Genomic DNA, 19913 nt, shown 5'->3' on the forward strand with positions numbered 1-19913 from the left:
GGCTCAGGTGTCACAAAGGCTTTACAGAATGCTCAAAGGGGGGGGGAATCAAGCTTTACAGCCAGATGTCTGATGAAATACAGAACTCTTTGGATATCAAAGTGCAGTCTCACAGTGTTAAAAATCTCTAGCAACAATGACAGTGTCAGTAACAGTGACAAATGTGCTCCTCTCACTGCTTGTACCCTTGGCTGTATTTTCACCACGCACTGAGCTTCACAGACGATGAATTCCCCTTGAGTTTCCATTCCTGTGCCATACCTATTTCAGTGCCTCCCTGAGTTTCCTGCACAGCATCAGCCTTTCTTACGAGTGATCCATTAAATCATTTTAACTCCAACACCATCCCTTCTTTTCATGATGCATTTCCAACCTTGAACGAGGCAGCACTCTGCAACAATGTCAGCACTATTTGATTTCAACTCCTCCCCTCCCTGGGAAGAAACCTTCTGCTCTGACAGTTAACAAACCCACCTCGTCTTGGTATGTTTTTGCAGAGCCAAAAGGAGACTGCCTTGGGGTGGGACAGCAGGATATTTTCAGCATCTCCTATATTTATTGCTGTATTTTCTTTTTCCAGTTCACCAACCAAAATAATGACTTTTCCCACTGTGCAATTAAAAACTACACATATGCCAAAAGGACCCACAGTAAGCCTTACTAGAAGACAATAAATGCCAGAGCAAGAAAAGACCAAACCTACATTTTCTTAGAGTGAGATTTATATATATATATATATAAAACAAAATTACAGTTTCAATAAAGAAGTAGAAAAATAGGAAATAATCTGAAAATACAAACAGTTCCTCAAAAGGCATTAGTTATCCCAACCACTACATATAAACTGATCCATACATTCAGTGAAGTACTCAGACAATCTCAATCAACAAACTGAAGACAGAGGTTGAAGAAAATTGGTAAGTACAATTGATAACTCCATCTAGGGATAGCCAGGTCTCAGTTACCATTCTGGAATCCAGCTTCACTTGTGTCAGTATCATGTTCCTTAGGGAAGAGGAAAGGAAAAACACAAACAGAATTAAACTATATATATAGAGAGAGATTATATACTATAGCTTGTATACCATAACTATTTAAATATCAGATTTTGACCTTAACTAGACAATTTGAGATACTGTAAATACTTGTTAGTAAAAACAGCTCATCTCCCAGAGCTACAAGCATGAACTACTCCTTTACTGTACATTTGAACACAACATTCCTTGTGAGTAACAATGCTGGTTTCACATCTACACTGTAGCATTAGCAAGCATGGAAACATCCATGAAGGCAGGTTGCTTTTACATGCTGGGCATGTTCATCACTGAAATTACTCAAACTACACTTGGCATGCATCAATCTCCCAATCTATTATCAAAAATACCTGATTCAGTTTCTTAAATTCGACCACTTGGAAGAAGATGTGCTCCAGAATATGTTTGGCATCCTGCTTCTCCTTCGGGAGTTTACTTGTTACTCCAAGGATATCGCCGCACTTCCGTACATAAAACTCCAGGTCATCATCAGTACCTGAACAAGCATCCCAAGGAAGGAGGCAGTGTCACACACACCTGCACCAGCTCAGCAAAAACATACCACTAAACTCCATTCATTTCTGGTACCCTGGGGAGTCTACAAATAGTTCAGAGAACGAGCCATGATGTATTCCTGCAGCTGGTACTTTCTCATCTCGCTTACATGTAAGGTGTGTTTAGAATAACCTTGACAGGCACTTACCAACAGTCAGTACTAGATACTGAACTGCTGACTTCAAAAACCACTCCCCAGAAGGATAGAAAGGGAGGCCAACAGCTCTCTAAAATAAAAGCAGGCCTTGCAAATCAAATGCCCATTTGAAAGAGGAAAAGACAGGGAAAGGAAGAGAAAGTTACACTGCTGCTAACTGTTGTTTCAAGAGCTCCAAGCCATGAACCAGCTTCCAAGGCTAAAAGCATTTTAGATTACAACAGTGGATTTTCAAAAATGAGGCCCAAGTTGAAGTTAAACAACTATTTTCTTACAAAAATTTGCATATACATGTGTGAAAAATCAGTTTGCTCTGCTTACATTTGTTTGTAATCTCTGCAAGACGAGCTTTCTCAGAGGAAAATATTTCATCCAAGTCGAACAGCTCCAGAGGGGGAGGAGGCAATTCTCTGAAAGCAGGTGGAAAAACCTTGAAGAAAATTAGCACATTTTATTGACAATTATTTTTCTTATACTTCAAAAATTTCCAAGGCAACAGTTTTACACTGCACTTCAATAAGCCTTTCATAAGGTCAAGAGCAACTCCAAAGTTGCAAAGTTTGGAGTACAAATGAACACCCTTTTAAAAATCACATTTGTGTTTTGTAAAAATAACTGAATATTCCAGAAGAGTTCAGTCCCTGGTATGGCAGGATTACCATCCAGCACAGCTACAGATGCTAAATTTGCACAGTTGATTTTTAATTTCATTCCAACACGTCCAAGTGATTCTGTTTACTATTGAGATAGTCAAGGTACGAAGTGGACCATACCAACTCACCCTGAAACATTTCTGCACTGATTTTGATAAGGGCATTTTCTTTTTCATGCAGCCACCACGTATGCCACAAGTGTAACCTGGCACTTAACAGGGCTTACAAGTGCTTCAAAGAGCACTTTATTTCTAACTGACCCTGCTTTTAAAGAGTAGTGCAGAAGATACTACTTTCAGCTGACCCTTGAAGCTAGCTGTCAGTTATCACAGTAGCATTTCTCAGTGGCCAAGCCAAAGCAGGAGCCGTGATGGCAGAGCTCAGAGGTAACAGCAAGTGTGACCCTGCTGAAGCTCATGGTATAGGTGCCAGCCTAAATCTCAGCTGGCAGAAGTTTGGCCAGCCATTGCTGTAGAAAACAAACATTACTTTCTTCTTCCCCCAGAAATGCACATCAGAGAACTGACTGGCTCCTCCCAGCAGCATAATTATATTGATTACAACACCACTAGTTTCTGAAACATCATCTTCTGTTTTCACAGTAAAAGCTGAACTCCAAAGCCTTACAGGGCCAGGAGTAGCTAGACAGCTGAAGTGATTACACATGCAAGGCATTCCTAGAGATCTAGGGAGTTATTCTACCATACCAGATGCCAGATTTTCCAGTTCTGCTGACAAAAGTTACAAGCGTAAATAAGAGCCACTTTTAAGAGTCAAATGTGTCGAAAGCTCACTATTACTCTCCCTTTTTTTCTCAAAAGAAACATAGAAACAATGCACAGTGTGATCATATGAAACGAGGACTCTCCAGGTCCTGTATCAGCAAGACTACTTACAGCTGGCTGCAGGACAGGTAGTGGAGTCTCAAACTGAGGCTGAATGAGCTGGAGAGGTTCATGCTTCACGTTCAACTGTTCATAAGCTCTGCAGTAAAAAAAAGTATGAGAAAAGAAAGAACACCATTTGCACTTGCATGCATTAAGGACTATAGAAGTTAATTTTCACGAAGACACAAAGGGTCAACGTTATGCAGAAAGTAATAGCACAAAAAAACCAGGATGCCTATTTTTCAAAGGAACCCAGAGAAGTATATATTAGCAGTAACTGACTTCTAAAGCAAGCAGATTGAAGATATGGCAGAGGAGGCAATGATAGATGGACATGTAAAATGATAAAATAGAAGGAAGTCATGCCTTTCAATTATTCAAATAGCTTTTAAAGGGATGAAGGAAGCTCACAAGGAGAAAGTGATCCAGTTCAAAAGGACCTGACTGGAGATTTCAAAGGAGTTTTTCAGAAAGTCTCTAACCAAAAGCCATTTAAAAAATTATTTGCCATGGGATCAGAAGCGACGTTCCACCATGAACCCATATCTAGTGAAAATAAAAGAAATACAGAATGCCCACAAAGGAGTGGAGTTTTATGAGATCTGTGTTAAGGCTGCTATTATTCAACACGTTCATACATGATCCAAGTAGCACACGTTACAAGGGACAAAGCTGCTCAGCTTTCTTCTGATATGTGGATACAGTAAACACAAGCAGAAAATGTAGAAAAAAAGAATGTGGCACATAAATAAATAAATTCACAGCTGCTGACTTGATAACTGAAGGGAGGGCAGTTGTGTCCAGCTGGTACAGGGACGTATCAAACAGCTTTGTGAAGTCTCTTGGGTTCTCATCTCCTTCTTGCAGACAGACTCGCAGTTGTTCAGATAGTGCAGCTGTATCTGGGAGCATTGTATAGTCTGAAATCTGAACACACAGACATGCACATTGTTTAAGACCAACCCAATTACTAGTTTACACCTCTTCTAAGATGTCATCTAGAAATAATCACTTTCCACCAGGTCTGACCCTTCGCAGTGCAGCTTACTACACTAGAAAACTGCAGACTCTGTTCTTAGCTGCACAGCTACTTGCTACACAGACATTGTATCTGCATTTCTTAGTTGTTAACATTCAAAAAGACAGCTTACCACTCATCTGTGCAACACCTGTTCTTTTGATATATACAGAGTATACGATTTTGTCATGTACAATATTTCTAAATAAGAACAGGATCTGCATGTGCCAGTTAAAAAAAAAGAAACACAACTAAAATCAATACAAAGGTTGATCTTCAACTGGATAAACAAACTCTGCCTTCACTTCACACATTTCTCTTGACTGAAGGCTCAGAGCTGAAGTACAAACTTGTTAAGTTTGAACAGTAAATAATCTCTAACAGCCAAACTAGGAAGGGTCCTTCACAAGTAATAAGCACCAATCCACATCTAAAACAGATACATTTTTTTTCTTCTCAGTGTTCATTCCTAGTCTAGCTAGAAAGTCTTCAAGTTCTGTCCGAAATAAATGATCTGTAACAGCAACAGCATTCATTCTGCTGTTGGCCCTTCTGCACTACATTAGGGTTTGGTAAAACTAGCACTGCTGGAGCACTTTATTATTTACTTCCTTGTGAAGTTTCTCTCTTACCTCAGGGTCTTCCGTATCCATCTGGTTTAAATGAATATCTGATGTTGTGAGCCACTGGAAAAGTACATCCTGGAAAAGGGAAAAACTTTATTAACTTCAGGAAGGCCCAAGTAATCTATTATAATACTTTAACATTCCTGTTAAATGTAATAGTGTACAGTGAAAAAGAGAACAAAAAAAGGAACTAAATCAAAGAATATCTAGAGAGAAAACACAAACTTTAATTTTTATTTACTTATGGAAGCAATGATTCACAACAGCAAGCATACCCTGTGTGAGATGAGTGCTTTCAGGAAAAACTCCTTGCAGATAAGGGCAGCAAGCATTACCCTTCAGAAAACACATTACAACCTCCACCTAGCAGGAGCTACATATGCAAAGGTCTGTTACTAATCATGTAGCAAAAGTCAAGCTCTAAAGAAGCTAAGAAGTAACAAACTACAAAGGACCCACTGATCATTTTAATAACAGTGAAGTGGTAAACAGCAGAAGGAAAAGGTTTTTAGAGTCCTGAAACATAAACTGTATTATTAAAAACTCCTTTCTGTTAGTTATGCTGTGACAGAGTCCTCAGGATGTTAGCTGTGAGCACTGGCTAAGAACCTCCACAATGAATCAATGTCACAGCTTTCTTGGACTAAGCTTGAAGTGCTTATAAACTGATGTGAAGAACAGATACACGTACTTTTTAAACTTACCATGATCTTACCATTTTCTTCTTTATCTAAATATTGATCACTGAACATGTGGCAAGATCCCAGTGCTGCCATCTTTCCACCTTGACTCTATCAAGAAAGAATACAATATAGAAAAAAAAAACCAAAAACACATTCTTAGTTTCAGTTTTAGAGGCAATCATTAATGGCATCTAATTACAGAGCAATTTAAACAATTAAGAAATGTTGGAATAAGCATCAAAGGCAGTTTCAGGCATGGGAAGCTCACAAGAGCACAGCATTCTTCTAGAAGCACATGCTCTGAAGACTCATAAATTCAGTAAAATACTGATCTTCTTCAAGATTAGAAAGACAATTGGCTGGCAACCCAATAAATCCCATATCATCAACAATAGCTCCACTGAGGCTATTCTGGCAGAAGAAAAGTACACTTCCTTCAATGAAGCAAAATATAAGTTAAAAAAATGGAAACCTAAAGGACAGCAACATGTGTGCATGTCAGAATAGCACACAAGTACATCAGCTCAGAAGTTCAATAATTTCATTACTTGCAATTCAACTTGCAAAATATTCAAGCCCTTACATTTTTCTTTAGCTACGTCAAACCTGCATAAAAAGTTATTCATGAAACCACTTGGGTATTCCTCCCTATCCAAATTATCCCTCAGACCTTCCACAAGGGCACACATAATAGGAAGTTTTTAACAGAACCAGACACTCTGCGTGCTGTCCTGCATCAGCTGTGAAACTCATGGCATAACAAAACCATAACGACTGCTGCAATGACTTTAAAGATACTCAAGCTCAAATAGAGCTCCAGTTTCTCTAACAAATTTCAGACTCCATGTTTTGCAAACAAAGCTTTAACTTGAATTCTGAGTGTTTAATTCCAAACAGCATAACTAGACAGCACCCCCTGCTTGTAATTTCCACTCCTTCAATTTTTGTTTCTTTTTCTTTACTGCATCTCTTCTTTGCTCCAATAGATTCTGTCTTTCTTCTGGTACTTTTCTCTGCTCTGCCTGAGAAAGAATCTCCAACCCTGCCGTTATCTTCTATCTTTTTGTCTACAACTTCTGCAAGCTACACAGGAAAAACCATCCCATCTATTTGTTTTCACATTATAGTATTATAAGACAGGAAGAACTACCTGTATGACACATTAATTGTTTCCATTTCAGTGAGAAATCCATGTAAAGGATTTCTTGGAGGTACAAACAACTTACATGGATTCCACTTAGAGCACAATGTCTATGTTATGTTTCTCAGAAGAAAACACACCTCTCTGTACCCATGAGGTGAAGCACATGAGACTCCACAGAGACAGGCACACTCTTGAAATGAGAATGCTGACTGGCAAGGCTATCATCTCAGGAAAGCTTTACATAACTTTGGCAACTTATGTCACAAAAAGACATAATTCCATTAATGCAAATAATTTCAAGACAATCGTGGGTGCAAGATCAGACATAAGCCTACAGGTCCATTGGATTTATGTGCAAATGTTGCACTGGGGGAAGGGATTTTACTGTATATTACTCCAAGAGTTGCACATAAAATACAAGCAATGAGTACTTGTAAGTTCACTCATACTGCTGCACTGTCTTTGATTTACAGGAAGCATTTCAGCTACAACATGGGGGAATGAAGACAGACTATCTTCAGTAAAAAAATAATCTCCTTCCTATCTAAGATATTAAAAAACCCACCACATCAGTGTTAGAAAATTATCTACACAGTAAAGTGCATGTTAACGTAGCTGTGTTCACTGTTAATTCTTTGTACCCATCCACTACTGGTAGGTTGTTTCTTAAAAATAAACTAAGAAAGCTGTACAGATAACAGACATCTACCAGTTCTGAGCTGATGGTCCTCTTTCTTAATCCATATTAATTAAGCTAACAATCTCGTTGAATGGTCAAATTAAATGGTTTGCTCCATGCAGAATCATACCTCGTGCTGATAGAAAGCAAGAACAGGCCTGTTGAGGGGGAAGCAGACAGATCCTGTTGACAGAACAGCCACTGCTGGCTTCATCACGTTCAGTGTGGTACCAAATGGATAAACAAAAGTGAGAGCTCTGCAGAAAACACATCAACTCCTTAAGTGCCTCATTTATCACATGGGCTCATCTTGTTTATAAAACTGTCTATCTGCCTAAGCTGGGATGTTTTATGCACTGGTGGTAGAATGCCGAGATCTATGTTTGAGAAATTCAGATCATATAATGACATTACTGTCCCTTTCTGCTAGGCATTTCCTGGCTCACAATTTGTCTGGGCTAAGAAAAGATTGCCCCTGATTTCTGTTTGCACACTCATGTATCTGAGAGAAGAGCAGGCGTACTTACATCACAGACAAATATATATACTAAATGTTTTTACACTTTTTATCTTCCTTGTAACCATCCACACATTTACTGTACTAGTCTATAAACTAGCAGCAAGAAAAAATAAAAACATCTAAAGTTATTTGTGGAAAAGCTGTTATTATTCTCAATGTCTTTTCATTCCTCTGCAGAATAAAACAGGGCAGACAGACAGGGAGTTAAACATCATAGCACATCTACCTTAGTCTAGACTAAAACTCTTCAGAAAGATGTAGGGTTCCTCTTATCTACAGCCAGACCACTCACCAACCAGAGGTCATGCATATCGATGTTGTTTAATCAAAGAAATTGAGCAGGAGGCTAAAGCCTTTCACACCAGCTGCCCCAAAGGAAAACACTTACTGTGAGTCACGTCCATTTCCATCTTCACCTGTTGTATCAAGCACTGTTTTTCTTGCAGCTTCACTGATTCCCCTACAACATATTGAAAAGCAGAGACCTACTGAAAACACTACGGGCTAAAAGAGTTCGTTGTAAAGATTTCCATAGCCAAAATACTTACCTATTCAAAACTCCATCAGAGATCAGTGCTTCTTTTGGGTGGTAGTACTTGTAATATACATTTCGTACAACAGCATCTTGAATAAAAAAGAAATAAGAAATTAATATCTTACCTGATCAGTATGATAAACACAGCAATCCTTGCATGTTTCTTTCTAATGCCACAAAGCTGGCACACAGACCCCAGAGAGTTCCTATCAGTCTTCACTATTGTTTTCTCCTGCACATAAAGGTTTACACCAGCAATATATTTGCAAATTCAAATAAAACTATGAAAAATAACCACATCTCCACAACTTCTCCGTATTCTCAGATTAAAAAGGAAGTTAAAGGAATACTTACCAAGGTTTTTAATACATCTCCAGATCATGACGATGATCAATAGTGTTGACACACACAAAAAAATAAAAATCCCACAGTTTAAGAGATCAAATGCCACCAAAGAGCCCACAAATATTTTACATGCACCGAGACACAGTTTATTTATTCTTTGGCAGAGCAGAACCTAATGGATCATATTTTACTGGCCTCCTCCGAGTGCCACAACTGCTTCAGGCGGGACATGGAGACAGCCAAGTTGTTACCACTCTGCTGTGCTGTGTAAAGCTCCTAGTGTGCTTCAGTATTACAAGGCACATACAGATTTCAAGAGAAACCTACCCTGAAAAGTTCCAAAGGCATACTTTGTGAGTGGGACCTGCAAGGCTCATACCCTACAGACTAAAATGCTCTTGGACTTAACAGAAAATGAAAGAATAAAAGGTATCAGTGAGCTCCATTACCATTATTAAAAACAATCCCATATTCTTCTAACAAAAAGTTAATGTTTGTGCCAGATCTGGACTCTCCGCCTTCTCTTAGCATCACCAGGATGGCTCCACCATCCTCCAGGAATTTCTTCAGAACCAAAAACTAAAAGACAACAAACATCCAGAAGAAAACGTAAGTGAAAGAAGCCAACAGCAAGACTGCAAGCAGCTACGCTGAGACGACTCTGACAACGTGCAATGATGCTACAAGAAAAGCGTCCAAATCTCAAGTTGTGTAAATTCACATAAAGTAGTAACACTACAAAATCATCTACACTGCTTATTTTGCATTAAGCAAAATCTTAAAACGCAGCTAATCCGCAAACCGGTACGGACTTCTTACCTCAGCAGCACTGAACTTTTCTCTAGGATCAGCTGTTATCCACAGTTTCACTCCGAGCAGTTTCTCAGACGTGATCTCATCTTTTAAGCTATGAACAGATGAACAAAAAGACATGGCAGTCTCGTCCTGAACCACAACGCTGCTAGTTTAAAGAACCAATGAATAAACATAAATAAATCACTCCAGCCACTTCACATCCTTTTAGACGGGTTTAAAGTTGACAACTCAAATGAAGACAATCTTCAGAAATTACCACCTGTTAGAAATAAAGCACTATCAGCAAGGCCTCGCGGCAGGTCCAGAACTTGTACAGTTTTAATAGCAGCCGCAGCAGTTTGTTCCCGTGTTTCAAGCAAGAAACGTTCTCGAACCACACCTCAGCCCGCGTCGTGAGGCACTGAGCTAACCTCGGGCCCATACCGCCACGCAGAGGATGCAAGAACGCGTCGTATGGAAAAGCAACTCCTCGGGCCGCTCACCTCAGGATCTTCCAGTTCCCTCGGAGCTTCTTACGCCAGGCCTTGTAGCTGCTGGCGGGAGTGAAGGCCTCCCCTTTGGAAGCGTTGAAGACGACGGCGTTCCGCGGGCCCTTCTCCATAGGGCGCTGCGCCGGCGGACACACGGCGGCCCGAGGCCGCCCAGCAACGCGCCGCCGCCCGCGCATGCGCAGCGGTTCGCTCCGCCCCCCGCGGAACGCGGCGAGTGGCGTCGTACCAGCGCGGTCCTCCCGGGCCGGCAGGGGGCGCTGTGCCGGGCGGCCCCACCCGCCTCGCTGGTACGCAGGCAGAGCGCGGGCTTCCGTGGAAAAGCAGCGCGGGCGGAACTCGCCCCCTCCCCCCCCCGCACACGCGCTGTGGTGCATAGCGCGCTGCTCGCAGCGTCGGCCTTGGTCAGACAAATGAGGCACGTGTCGTGAAAGAGTTCCCCACCAGTCTTTATTTCACCAAGTACCCTTCCCCATCTACTTTTAGCCGGGAAAGGTCGCAGCACGCTTCAGGAGCTGGCAGCAGGGAGCTGGCATCCTGCTGAGCCCGGGATGAGGAAGGGGCTTCCTGCCCGCAGCAGCACTCAGCCCTTCCACCAGCACAGCTCTCCTTCTTCAGTGGCATCCATTGGCCTCCACGTTTCTGCTCTGAAGCAATGAAATCCAACGGGAACAGCTGCAGCCATGAGGTTTTTCAGTGGCCCGAGGCAGAAGACTTGCAGAACTACCCTGCTTTAATTCCTTCCTAGCTGCTATGATCAGATTGTCATTCTCCCAACCATTCAGATGAGCACGCCCTACTTAAAAGGAAGAAGCCACTGATCTTCCCACTGCTGTATTGAGAAGAGTTTCCTTTAGTTATGCCCACACATGGCATAGAAGTGACCTGTTACAGAGATGCAGCTGTGATGTGAATAATGGTCTATGTACCTTAGCCATAAATACAACCAAAGTGAATACAATCCTACCAAGCAGTACAAAACACTCAGGGAAAAATAATAGTGATAATTATTACAGTGTCTCACTTTCCCTGCTAGAGGAACACACGTTTAGAGGCAAATCCACCAAACAGCACAAATTAAGAGCCCTGTATCACCCCAACCAGTTAGTGAGTTAGTCCCAACTTCTTTAAACCATGAGCAAGTGACATTACCATTCCTTTCAAGAACTGAAATGAGAAAAGCCACAGCAATAACAGCAAACATAAAAATCCATTTGGTTAAAATCTGGCTTCTCAAAGCCTTTATAAAATCTAGAAGTCCTCTTCAGTTGGTGCATAAGAAAATCCTAAAAATGCATCTGAAGTACTGGAGCTGCTGGCTGCTAAGTCAGGTGTGTGGGTGATGGAGGCAGAGATTGCTTCTTGGGTGAACTCTGGGTCGAAGTGCCGCAGATCAGCTGGACCAGCCTAAACCAAGGAGCAGAGGTACACATCACTTCAGGCAAGCAGATCCCAAAAGCCTGCTTGTGGTCAGTCCCCTACACCTGCAGGGTATAACCTGCCCTTCAGTATCCTTCATCAGTGAGGGACATCTGGAGAGGAACCTCTGGACCTTGCAGCCCCAGGAGCCCTTGAGGACCACCATAAGCTAGATACCAAACTAAATACCCACTTACCACATTAGGGTTGAACGGAGGGGTAATCCTCTTGTGGTACAAGTCATCCCAGTTTATTGGGCTGAAGAATACATGGTTCTTTATCTCAAGCTGCATGGAAAAGGGAAGGGGGTGTCAGTTGTCTGCTAACTCTTCTTTCTCAGCACCTGCCAGCTGGTTTCATAGCAGTAAGTGACTGAAGCAACACTTGGAGCTGCCACACACTCATATAGGGTCCACGTAACAAGTCCTTAACACATGAGGGTCAAAGTCCTGGAACCCCTTGAAGGGATGAGATGACACCATTGCAGGTGTTCTAGCTTGCCACCACATCTTGAACCATAGCACTTCCCTTTAGAAAGGAGTCAACCCCATATACCTCTTTTAGGGAGCTGGAAAGATCAACCTACTTTCCCAAGTCAGTGCTCTTACCATAGAAAAACAAACAAACAAAAAAACCTCAACATAAGAAGGTTTCTTATCCATCTTCTCTCTTAATCAAAAGAGAGGACACCTACAAAGTCTGTTTTGGCTCCCAGCCTCCTTTTCTGGTCCTTGTGGAGAAGCCCATGGAGGATATCACAGGCTGCCACAGTCTTGCTTCCTTGAATCTGGAGTTGCTTGTGGAGAATGTTGTCGTACATCTGAGACACATCCCGGCTATAAAAAGGAGGCTAATTTGAAAGAGAAGAGAAGCAGACCAGTCAAGTACAAGCTACAGTAAGGAACCACACATCACAGGCCAAGATAAGTCCCACAGGGAGAAGTTACAACAACCTGAATCAAAAGGGTTCAAAGGGTAAGGGCACAGTTGAATCCTGTATTAATTTACCTGTCTCAGCATCCATATTTGGTACCACAGGAACATGAGGCTGACCTCACTTCACACATTCAGAAAATAAGTTCCCCACTGCATAAAATAAAATAGCCTCCAAACTTACCAGTCCAAAAAGCATCTCATAGAGGACAGCTCCCAGGCACCACCAGTCCACTGTCCTGTCATATGGCTGCTTCTTTAGCACCTCAGGAGCTAAGTACTGCGAGAGTCAGATGTAGATACTTGAGTCAGATCATAAAGGAAGGGTTTCACCTTTGTAAGTATGCAAACCTGGTCGCAGTTCAAGTTCAGCAAGTCCATTTGGGAGTACATGGCTGCATCTTCAAATAGGCTTACAAAGATTCTCCACTTGCCTCAGACACCCACCAACACTCCCTTCCCACAAAAAAAAAAAAAGGGAGGGAGGGGGAATTGTTTTCCTGGGTACAGAGTGCTTTTTTCCTAGAAACAGCTTGTACAAGGATTGACCATCCACCAACAAAACCAGCAAGCCTGTACTGTGCTAACACATTACATTTCTAACAGACCATGTCATTTTGAGGTGGCTGCACTTTCTGTACCCATTAGAAATGAAACTGTTCATAGCCCAGGTGCAACAGGTAAGCATTCTTGTGGCCTGCAGGACAAGAATGGTGTCACACGATCATGCCATGTTATCAGGCTCCCTGATTCAAGGAGGGTTTCTGCCTCAACTTATAGCAAAGCTCCAAAATGGGCTGTACCTCAGGAGTGCCACAAAACGTAGATGTAGTCTCCTCTTCCTCCATTCCTTCCTTGCAGAGTCCAAAATCTGTCAACACCACATGTCCCTGACAAAAAAAATTTCATCTTGGCCCACTCTCTCTGGAGAAACAGCAGGATTTCCAAGCATTGGCCTTCACATTTAATCTAATCTACATTTTAGTGGCCCACTGGTCACTTATTTTCCCTTCCCTCACCTTTCAGGTGTCCCATGATGCAAGTAGGAAGTCTATGGAGAAAATAAATCTAGACTTTTCTTTTTAAGAAGTTTCTTTGCAACTGCATCACACTGTGATGACATCCAACACTGCTGTGCTTTGGCTCACTTTATCCCAGGTGCCAGGTGGCATAGTGTCACCACTGGAGTAGCAGTGACTTACTCTTACCCAAGTCCCTTCCCACAAGCCAGGCCCCAGCTCTTAGGACCAAGCAGAGTGTTTTGTGTGCTGTTCTGCAGAGCACGTGCTTGCCCTTCTCTTGCAAGACCTGCACAGAAACTTAGTGGAATATAGACATAAAATCCATGCAGTGGAATAAGCCATGGCTCATCAAACTGCAGTCCCCTGATTTATGGGGACAATACTTTTAAAATCAGAAGGCAGCATGAGAGGTGCATATACCTGGCAATCCAGGAGGATGTTCTCAGGTTTTAAATCCCTGTAAGGCAAGAAGCTGTTTGAGCAGATCAGGCTTTTCTAAACATCCAGCCTAAAGAGCAACAGCATCAGGTGAAGAGGAACTATCAAAACTTCATAAGCCACCTCACCAAGACCTTTCCAAAGTGCAAACTCCCATTGCTCTTGGGTATTAATATATACACATTAACATAGAACTGCTCTCATACAGGGCCAGATATTAACTTGCATTTCACTATGCATAAATTGTATGACAGTCTCTTATTTCTTTAGCAGGGTTTATACCAAGCCTTTCTATGCAACCATTGTCTTCTCCCACTATTGGGCTGGAAAAGCTTATTGCCCCGCAGGTCCCATGCAGGCAGCACACCACTCACAGTGCCAAATACCACTATACTTTGCATGGACCTAAAATCCCAGTCCCACACCCAGCTGGTGGATCCATTGCCCCACTGTCCCCAGCACAAACATGTACCTTACCTATAGATGATGTTTAAGGAATGCAGGTAACCAATTGCACTAGCAACTTCTGCAGCGTAGAATCTTGCACGGGGTTCACGGAAACACCGCTCTCTTTGCAAGTGGAAGAAGAGCTAAGGCAGAGATCAGATTTTATGACCACTCTAAAAGCAGAAAGATATTTTCTGGCCCACAAACCAGCTATTCAAGGGAAAGCTGATTTGTAGCACGGGGCACACAAACAGCACCAAATAAGCCCAAACCAGGTAGCCTTATTTTGCTATCTGAGCACCTTTCCAGGAATTGCTGCGTTTGTCTTCCTCTTACATCCACATTGCACCTACAAAGTCATTGCCCAAAACCTGACCAACTGCTGGTCTGCTCCAACTCATGAGCCAGTGTACTGTGGTCATAAGAAGTACTAGCCTAAGAATCCCATATGAATTAGAACTCTGTATAAAGAAGGCGTCTGTGTTAATAGCACCTCCCAGTCTGTTTCAGGGAGCACAGAAAGTGACAGCCGTAGGGAGAGCAGCTTTTACATTTCAGAAAAAGCAGCATGACATACATACTGCAGTAGCATCACATGAGCACTAGACTGGGACCCAGAGCTGGCAGGTGAGTGGGTTTTCCATTAAGTTCACCAATACCAGAATTTCTCATGTTCTCAATGGGATTTTAAAGCATCCCTAACATTTTTCTCAGCACATTTGTCTTGATAACCAGCTGGCACAGGTCATATTCAGCAACATTTTCACTCGTGACATAGCTCGCTGGACTCTGCTAGCTGTTCTTTCCAACAAGGCAATGTTATGCTTCAACATCATTATCTCCTAACAAGAAAGCTTTCGGCATTAAAACAGCATGCCTGGGAAGGACAAAACAGAAGGCTAAAAATAAAGACTGTGCTCACCTCTCCTCCATTTACATAATCAAGCACAAAGTAAAGCTTCTCAGAGGTCTGGAAGGAGTAATGGAGGCCCACAAGGAAGGGGTGCTTGACATTTTTCAGAAGCACGTTGCGTTCTGCCATGATGTGGTTTTGCTATCAGAAAGCAGGAAAGAAGACAGATTTTTTTCTGGCAGCTCTCCAGAGCAGCCTGCTCTACAGGCTCACTGTAGTTCTGAAACTACATGGAATATGGAAAACCTATTGAGTAGCTACAGCCCCAGAAATTGAAGTACTCCCGCTCCCTAACTTTGTTATATCTTAGCCCCTTCTCCATACTCCCACGGCACAGGTAAATCCACACTTACTGCATGTGTTGTCTATGTGAATGCTCACTTCAGCCACCAGAAAGCTCAGTTGCATTACCAGGATTGCTCAGACACAGACCTCTAGGTGCAGGCATAACCGAGGAGAGCCAGACATACCTCCTTTTTCTTTAGTATGGTTTTCTTATGCAAGACTTTCACAGCATAAAAAGTCCCATCACACTTGCGCTTGGCCAGGAGAACCTGAAACAATCACGTCACAGCTCTCAGTCTCTCACACTCTGCCACTAGCTTATGCTTCCCCACTTGCTGAGCTCTCAGAAGCGATTACACAGCTTCAAAGGGTCAGGTACAAAGTTTTAAAGACCGAGCTCCAGCCTACTGCCTTCCCCTACCCAGAGCTTTCAAGTTGACAGAAAAAGGCACTCAGCATCTCCAGGTATCTTACACACTCAACAGAAACAGTTTGAGAACATTTAGACAGTCCCATTTCAAGTTCATCATTGCCATCTTATGAAGCACAGCTTTGCCTAGGCAGCTTCTGCTAACTGAAGGCATCTGAGGCTCTATTACAATAATTCCTTTCAATCCAGTTGTGTTCACCACCTTGAGCATGACACACCCCACTTCTTCCTAGAGCAACTGCAGGAGAGCTCCAAGTAAGAAAGAACTACAGAAACCACTCTCAAGTCCCATCCTGTCTCAGTCCTTCCCCAAACATGGCCAAGACCTTCAGGAGAGGTGCAAACAAAGAACAAATTCCTTCAGTCAAGCATCTCTAAAAAGCGACAGCCCATCAGTAAAAGCCTACTTACTTTTCCAAAGCTTCCTTTGCCAATAACCTTCAGGAAATCAAAGTCTGTTGGCTTGGCACTGTCGGGCAAGAATGAAGCAAATTAATGTTTCTAGAAGGAAAGAAAACATGCAAAAGCAACACTTTCAAAGCAATGGCCCTTCTTGGGAGCAGAAGCATTTGTGAAAGTGATTAAAGGACACAGGACTGGTAATCCCCACAGTCAGCAAACGGGATTCACGCTGCACGTCAGTGCACTGAGCCTCTCAGGAAGCCACCTTCTGTGAAGCTTGTCCTCATGTGTAGAGTGAAAAATCAGTTTGGAAGCCAGCAGTAATGAGAAAGATTTTACCCTATTATCCCTCAGAAGAGGGAGATGTGATTAGAGGCTGCAGAGAACATGGACAGAGGATGATCATGGAACAGGAATGAGCCGTAGCTGAATATCTTGAAAGCTAATGCACAGTGTTAGAAGCTAAGTGATGTAGTTATCCAATCTTTTGCAGATACCACCCTTGCAAGACACAGGGACTGCCTGCTTTTCCCTGCCAGATCTCTTCACAGCAAGCTCCACACCCTACCTGGCTTCTGCAGGGAGCTTACTTTGGGTTAGCAGAAGGTCCAAGGTTGATGTTGTCAGTTGGTGTTGGAGGCTAGAGAGGAGGACAGCAGTATTAGTCACAAGGAACAAGCAGCAGTCTGTGTTTTCCTGTCCTTAACACAGCACCCCTTATCTTCAAGGAATGTCTGTCAGTGAGATATGCAACAGATCAGTAAACTAAGTGATGGAGAAAGGGAAGACAGAGCTAAGCTCTGCAGCAATATCATGCGCAAGCTGGAGGCTCTGCCACACTGCAGTCTGTGCCCAAATCCTCATCCCCTGCATGTAGAGAAAGGAATGAGAGGTGGCTTAGCTTCTGACTTGATGCATCCGAAATCGGCTGCATTGGCACAGTAAGCAAGGCACTCAGCTCCTCACCACCTCTGCTGAGCAGGGAACACCTGAGACACAGGAGCACTCCTGCAGCAAGCATTAGCACCATCTCCAAACCCTACTGAGTGTGCTCTTTCCCATTCACACTTCAAACTGTCAGCTTTGGACTCTCAGAGGTGACCTTACACACAGCAGCACCACAGGTGCAACCTCCTTCTTCCCAGTGAGAAACTCAGTACAAAGACATCAGATGCATACATCTCATTCTCACATATTCTGGGGACATTATACCTTACTCAAAAGACTACAGAGGACTTCTTTTCTCCATCCAGCATCATGCCCCGGGACAGGGCAGCACTGGATCTCCCAGCAGGCTAACCCAGGCACTCCTCCTTTCTCCTATGGTGACCTGTCCCTCTCCATCCCCATGGTAGGGATTGCTAGCTCTGAGCTGGGATCTCACCTGGGCACTGCTGTCTGAGGTCCGGGAACGATCCATTAAAATAGCAACTCGTTCAGCACTGGGGAGGAGAGCAAGGGAACAGTGAAAACAAAACCCAAGAGAGGCAGCTTCACACCATCAACCTACCAGTACAATCGTGCTGCCTCCATCACAGGACATCAGCTGAGGTCCCCAGCTAACTCCTCAAGTAGTACTTCTGCTCCAAGGGCATAGAGGTGCATATGTGATGGGAAGCAGGACAGTAGGTGCATACATGGGGGAGAGAAGCTTCACAAGTGCACAAGGAGTTTGAACAAGTACAAACTTCCTAAATGCTGTAGCTAGCCTTCAGTTTGGGATGGCAGCAACTGGTAGGGCACTGACACATGGAGATCAGCAGAGCCCCAGCAGACACACACCCCACTGCAAAGGGGTGCCACAGCCCACAGCCCTGCAGTGCAGCTAGGTGAAGCCACTGGGTGTCCTGGTTGGCTTAGATCTGCCCAACTTTGAGCATCGCTGGGTCCTGCCAACCCAGCATATGCCATTGCTTAAAGGGCTCTGCTACACACCTTGCAAAAGCCAGCATTAAAGAGATGATCTTGGGAAGGGGAACAAAATAGAAAACATTTCCATTCTCCCCGCTCCATAAAGCGTTATCCCCCTGTGGCACCACAAGTCTCTGAAACCCAGAGCAGCTCTGAATATTCCTCCCTCCCCTCTCCCTCACCTTCTCTCCACTTCACCCCATGCACAAGGGCCCCACCAGCCCCCGCAAAATCTCACCTGCAAGCAGTGCCCCTCCCTGCTCCACACATAGACCCATGGTCACCCCACACCCAGTGGGGCAGTGCAGTACTGGAGCTGCAGGGCAGCAGCAGGCACTGGTGGCCAGCCCCAGGACAGCCCACATCTGGCCAGTGCCAGCCAGTGCCATCCACCACCAGTGTGACCAGGCTGAGCTTTTAAAGGGCTCTCAGCCCCAGGGATTTCCATACTCACTATGAGCAGAGCCTGGAGCCAGACGCCTTGATGGTTTGTTCTATCCTCTCGCGGCCGTGCTTGATGAATTCTGCAGGGCAAGTTGCAGTACAGAGCCAATCAGCAGGCAGTGCAATCACGGGCACAGAGGCATGTTTGTTCTCCACTGACCTTGCTCCTGTCCCCACAGCCACCCTCCTCCCCTCCCACCCACATACCAAAATAACCAGGAAATTATAGGAACCAGGACAGCTCACTCCCACCCCACCTGGAGCCCTCAAGAGCTCCCAGGATAAGGGCAGGAGCCCCAGAGCAGATGCCCCTCCCTCCCCCAGGGCAGAGCAGGACCAGTGCTCCCAAGGCACCACCAAGACCCCATCAGCCATCCCAACCCCCAGGAGGTTGGATGAACGCTCACAAGGTTGCTGCTGTACTGAAACACATCACACACCTGGCACGTGCACTGCCACTTTCGTTCAGTGCTCTGCAAGTAACAAGGGACCTGAACAAGACTTTTCAGGGCCCACAGGAGGTGAGCCAGAGCCTTGGTCAAGGGAAGGCAGCCAGCACCAGGATTCCCACCCAGAAGCTGCTGCCAATACCCATCATCACCATCACCTCTGTCCTGGAGGACAAGCAGAGCCCTGAGCTCACTGCACATGGGACAGCCTGAGGAGGGCAACCTGAGCAAGGGAGCTCTCTGTTGTGTTCAGCAGGAGATAACAGAACAATTCTGAGGCTCATTCTCACCCTCAGGAAAGGTTCAAAACATCCACACACGACTCACTTCTTCCCCTCCCTTAAAAACAAGCACTTCTGTGGACACAAGCAAGCTGCTGTACCAAAACAGCACTACCATGGCTAAAGCAGTGGCTGCCAGAGCACACCTCCCCAGACAAGAGGAAACAAGCCCAAGTCCAACTGTATAGCCCATTCACATTACAACAGGCAGGGAAAGCAAGCAACCAAAGCAAACCCCATGAGGCATTCAGCAGCACCTCACCGTGCAGTGGGTACAGCAGCACAGCCCAGCAGTAGCCAGGCAGTTTGTGCCCTGCTCCTCCCACCAAGCACAGTCCTCACTCCCCTCTTTTCCTCTCCAGCCCACTGAGGTTTGCTGAAGGTCACTGCCTGCCCCAC

At 44.1% G+C, this 19913-nt stretch overlaps 2 protein-coding genes across 5 annotated transcripts in view; both read right to left on the bottom strand.

Annotated features, from left to right (window-relative positions):
* Positions 1 to 19913, bottom strand: part of SGK2 (serum/glucocorticoid regulated kinase 2) — a 358288-nt gene that overhangs the window by 337297 nt on the left and 1078 nt on the right. The window contains exons 2-14 of one of the 2 annotated variants that reach the window (XM_065754162.1): positions 18795 to 18864; positions 17814 to 17871; positions 17020 to 17069; positions 16439 to 16496; positions 15783 to 15866; positions 15322 to 15453; positions 14430 to 14542; positions 13935 to 13971; positions 13296 to 13382; positions 12677 to 12772; positions 12254 to 12409; positions 11757 to 11846; positions 10941 to 11547 (exon numbers count right to left, since the gene is read on the bottom strand). In XM_065754162.1, the coding sequence (XP_065610234.1) occupies positions 11392 to 11547; positions 11757 to 11846; positions 12254 to 12409; positions 12677 to 12772; positions 13296 to 13382; positions 13935 to 13971; positions 14430 to 14542; positions 15322 to 15453; positions 15783 to 15866; positions 16439 to 16496; positions 17020 to 17069; positions 17814 to 17871; positions 18795 to 18864 (1187 nt within the window). In that variant the 3' untranslated portion in view covers positions 10941 to 11391. Of the gene's footprint in view, positions 1 to 10940; positions 11548 to 11756; positions 11847 to 12253; positions 12410 to 12676; positions 12773 to 13295; positions 13383 to 13934; positions 13972 to 14429; positions 14543 to 15321; positions 15454 to 15782; positions 15867 to 16438; positions 16497 to 17019; positions 17070 to 17813; positions 17872 to 18578; positions 18765 to 18794; positions 18865 to 19913 lie in introns of those variants that run through there. The other variant, XM_065754163.1, reaches the window with a different exon arrangement.
* IFT52 (intraflagellar transport 52) lies at positions 92 to 10263 on the bottom strand. Of its 3 annotated transcripts, none has more exons than XM_065754158.1 (14): positions 10135 to 10263; positions 9656 to 9743; positions 9286 to 9415; positions 8505 to 8580; positions 8345 to 8416; positions 7567 to 7693; positions 5635 to 5721; positions 4937 to 5005; positions 4059 to 4213; positions 3296 to 3383; positions 2068 to 2176; positions 1385 to 1530; positions 966 to 1005; positions 92 to 286 (listed from the first exon to the last, which is right to left on the bottom strand). In XM_065754158.1, the coding sequence occupies exons 1-14, from the start codon at positions 10251 to 10253 to the stop codon at positions 267 to 269; spliced, it is 1326 nt and encodes a 441-aa protein (XP_065610230.1). In that variant the 5' UTR covers positions 10254 to 10263; the 3' UTR covers positions 92 to 266. The 3 variants fall into 3 exon arrangements, with proteins under 3 accessions (XP_065610230.1, XP_065610232.1, XP_065610233.1); XM_065754160.1 differs by having other exon boundaries at positions 92 to 301; XM_065754161.1 differs by lacking the exon at positions 9656 to 9743 and having other exon boundaries at positions 10135 to 10155.

The sequence above is a fragment of the Cyrtonyx montezumae genome, unplaced genomic scaffold, assembly GCF_038088225.1.
Source record: "Cyrtonyx montezumae isolate F1298 unplaced genomic scaffold, pur_monq_1.0 scaffold_9, whole genome shotgun sequence".
In the NCBI taxonomy this organism is placed as follows: domain Eukaryota; kingdom Metazoa; phylum Chordata; class Aves; order Galliformes; family Odontophoridae; genus Cyrtonyx; species Cyrtonyx montezumae.

Coding starts and splice junctions, on each gene's coding strand:
- IFT52 (XM_065754158.1), bottom strand. CDS start 10,253: ATGGAGAAGGGCCCGCGGAACGCCGTCGTCTTCAACGCTTCCAAAGGG. Junction 8,417..8,504: donor TCTGATGGAGTTTTGAATAG/GTAAGTATTTTG, acceptor AATATGTTGTAG/GGGAATCAGTGAAGCTGCAA. Junction 1,006..1,384: donor AATTTAAGAAACTGAATCAG/GTATTTTTGATA, acceptor CTCTTCCCTAAG/GAACATGATACTGACACAAG.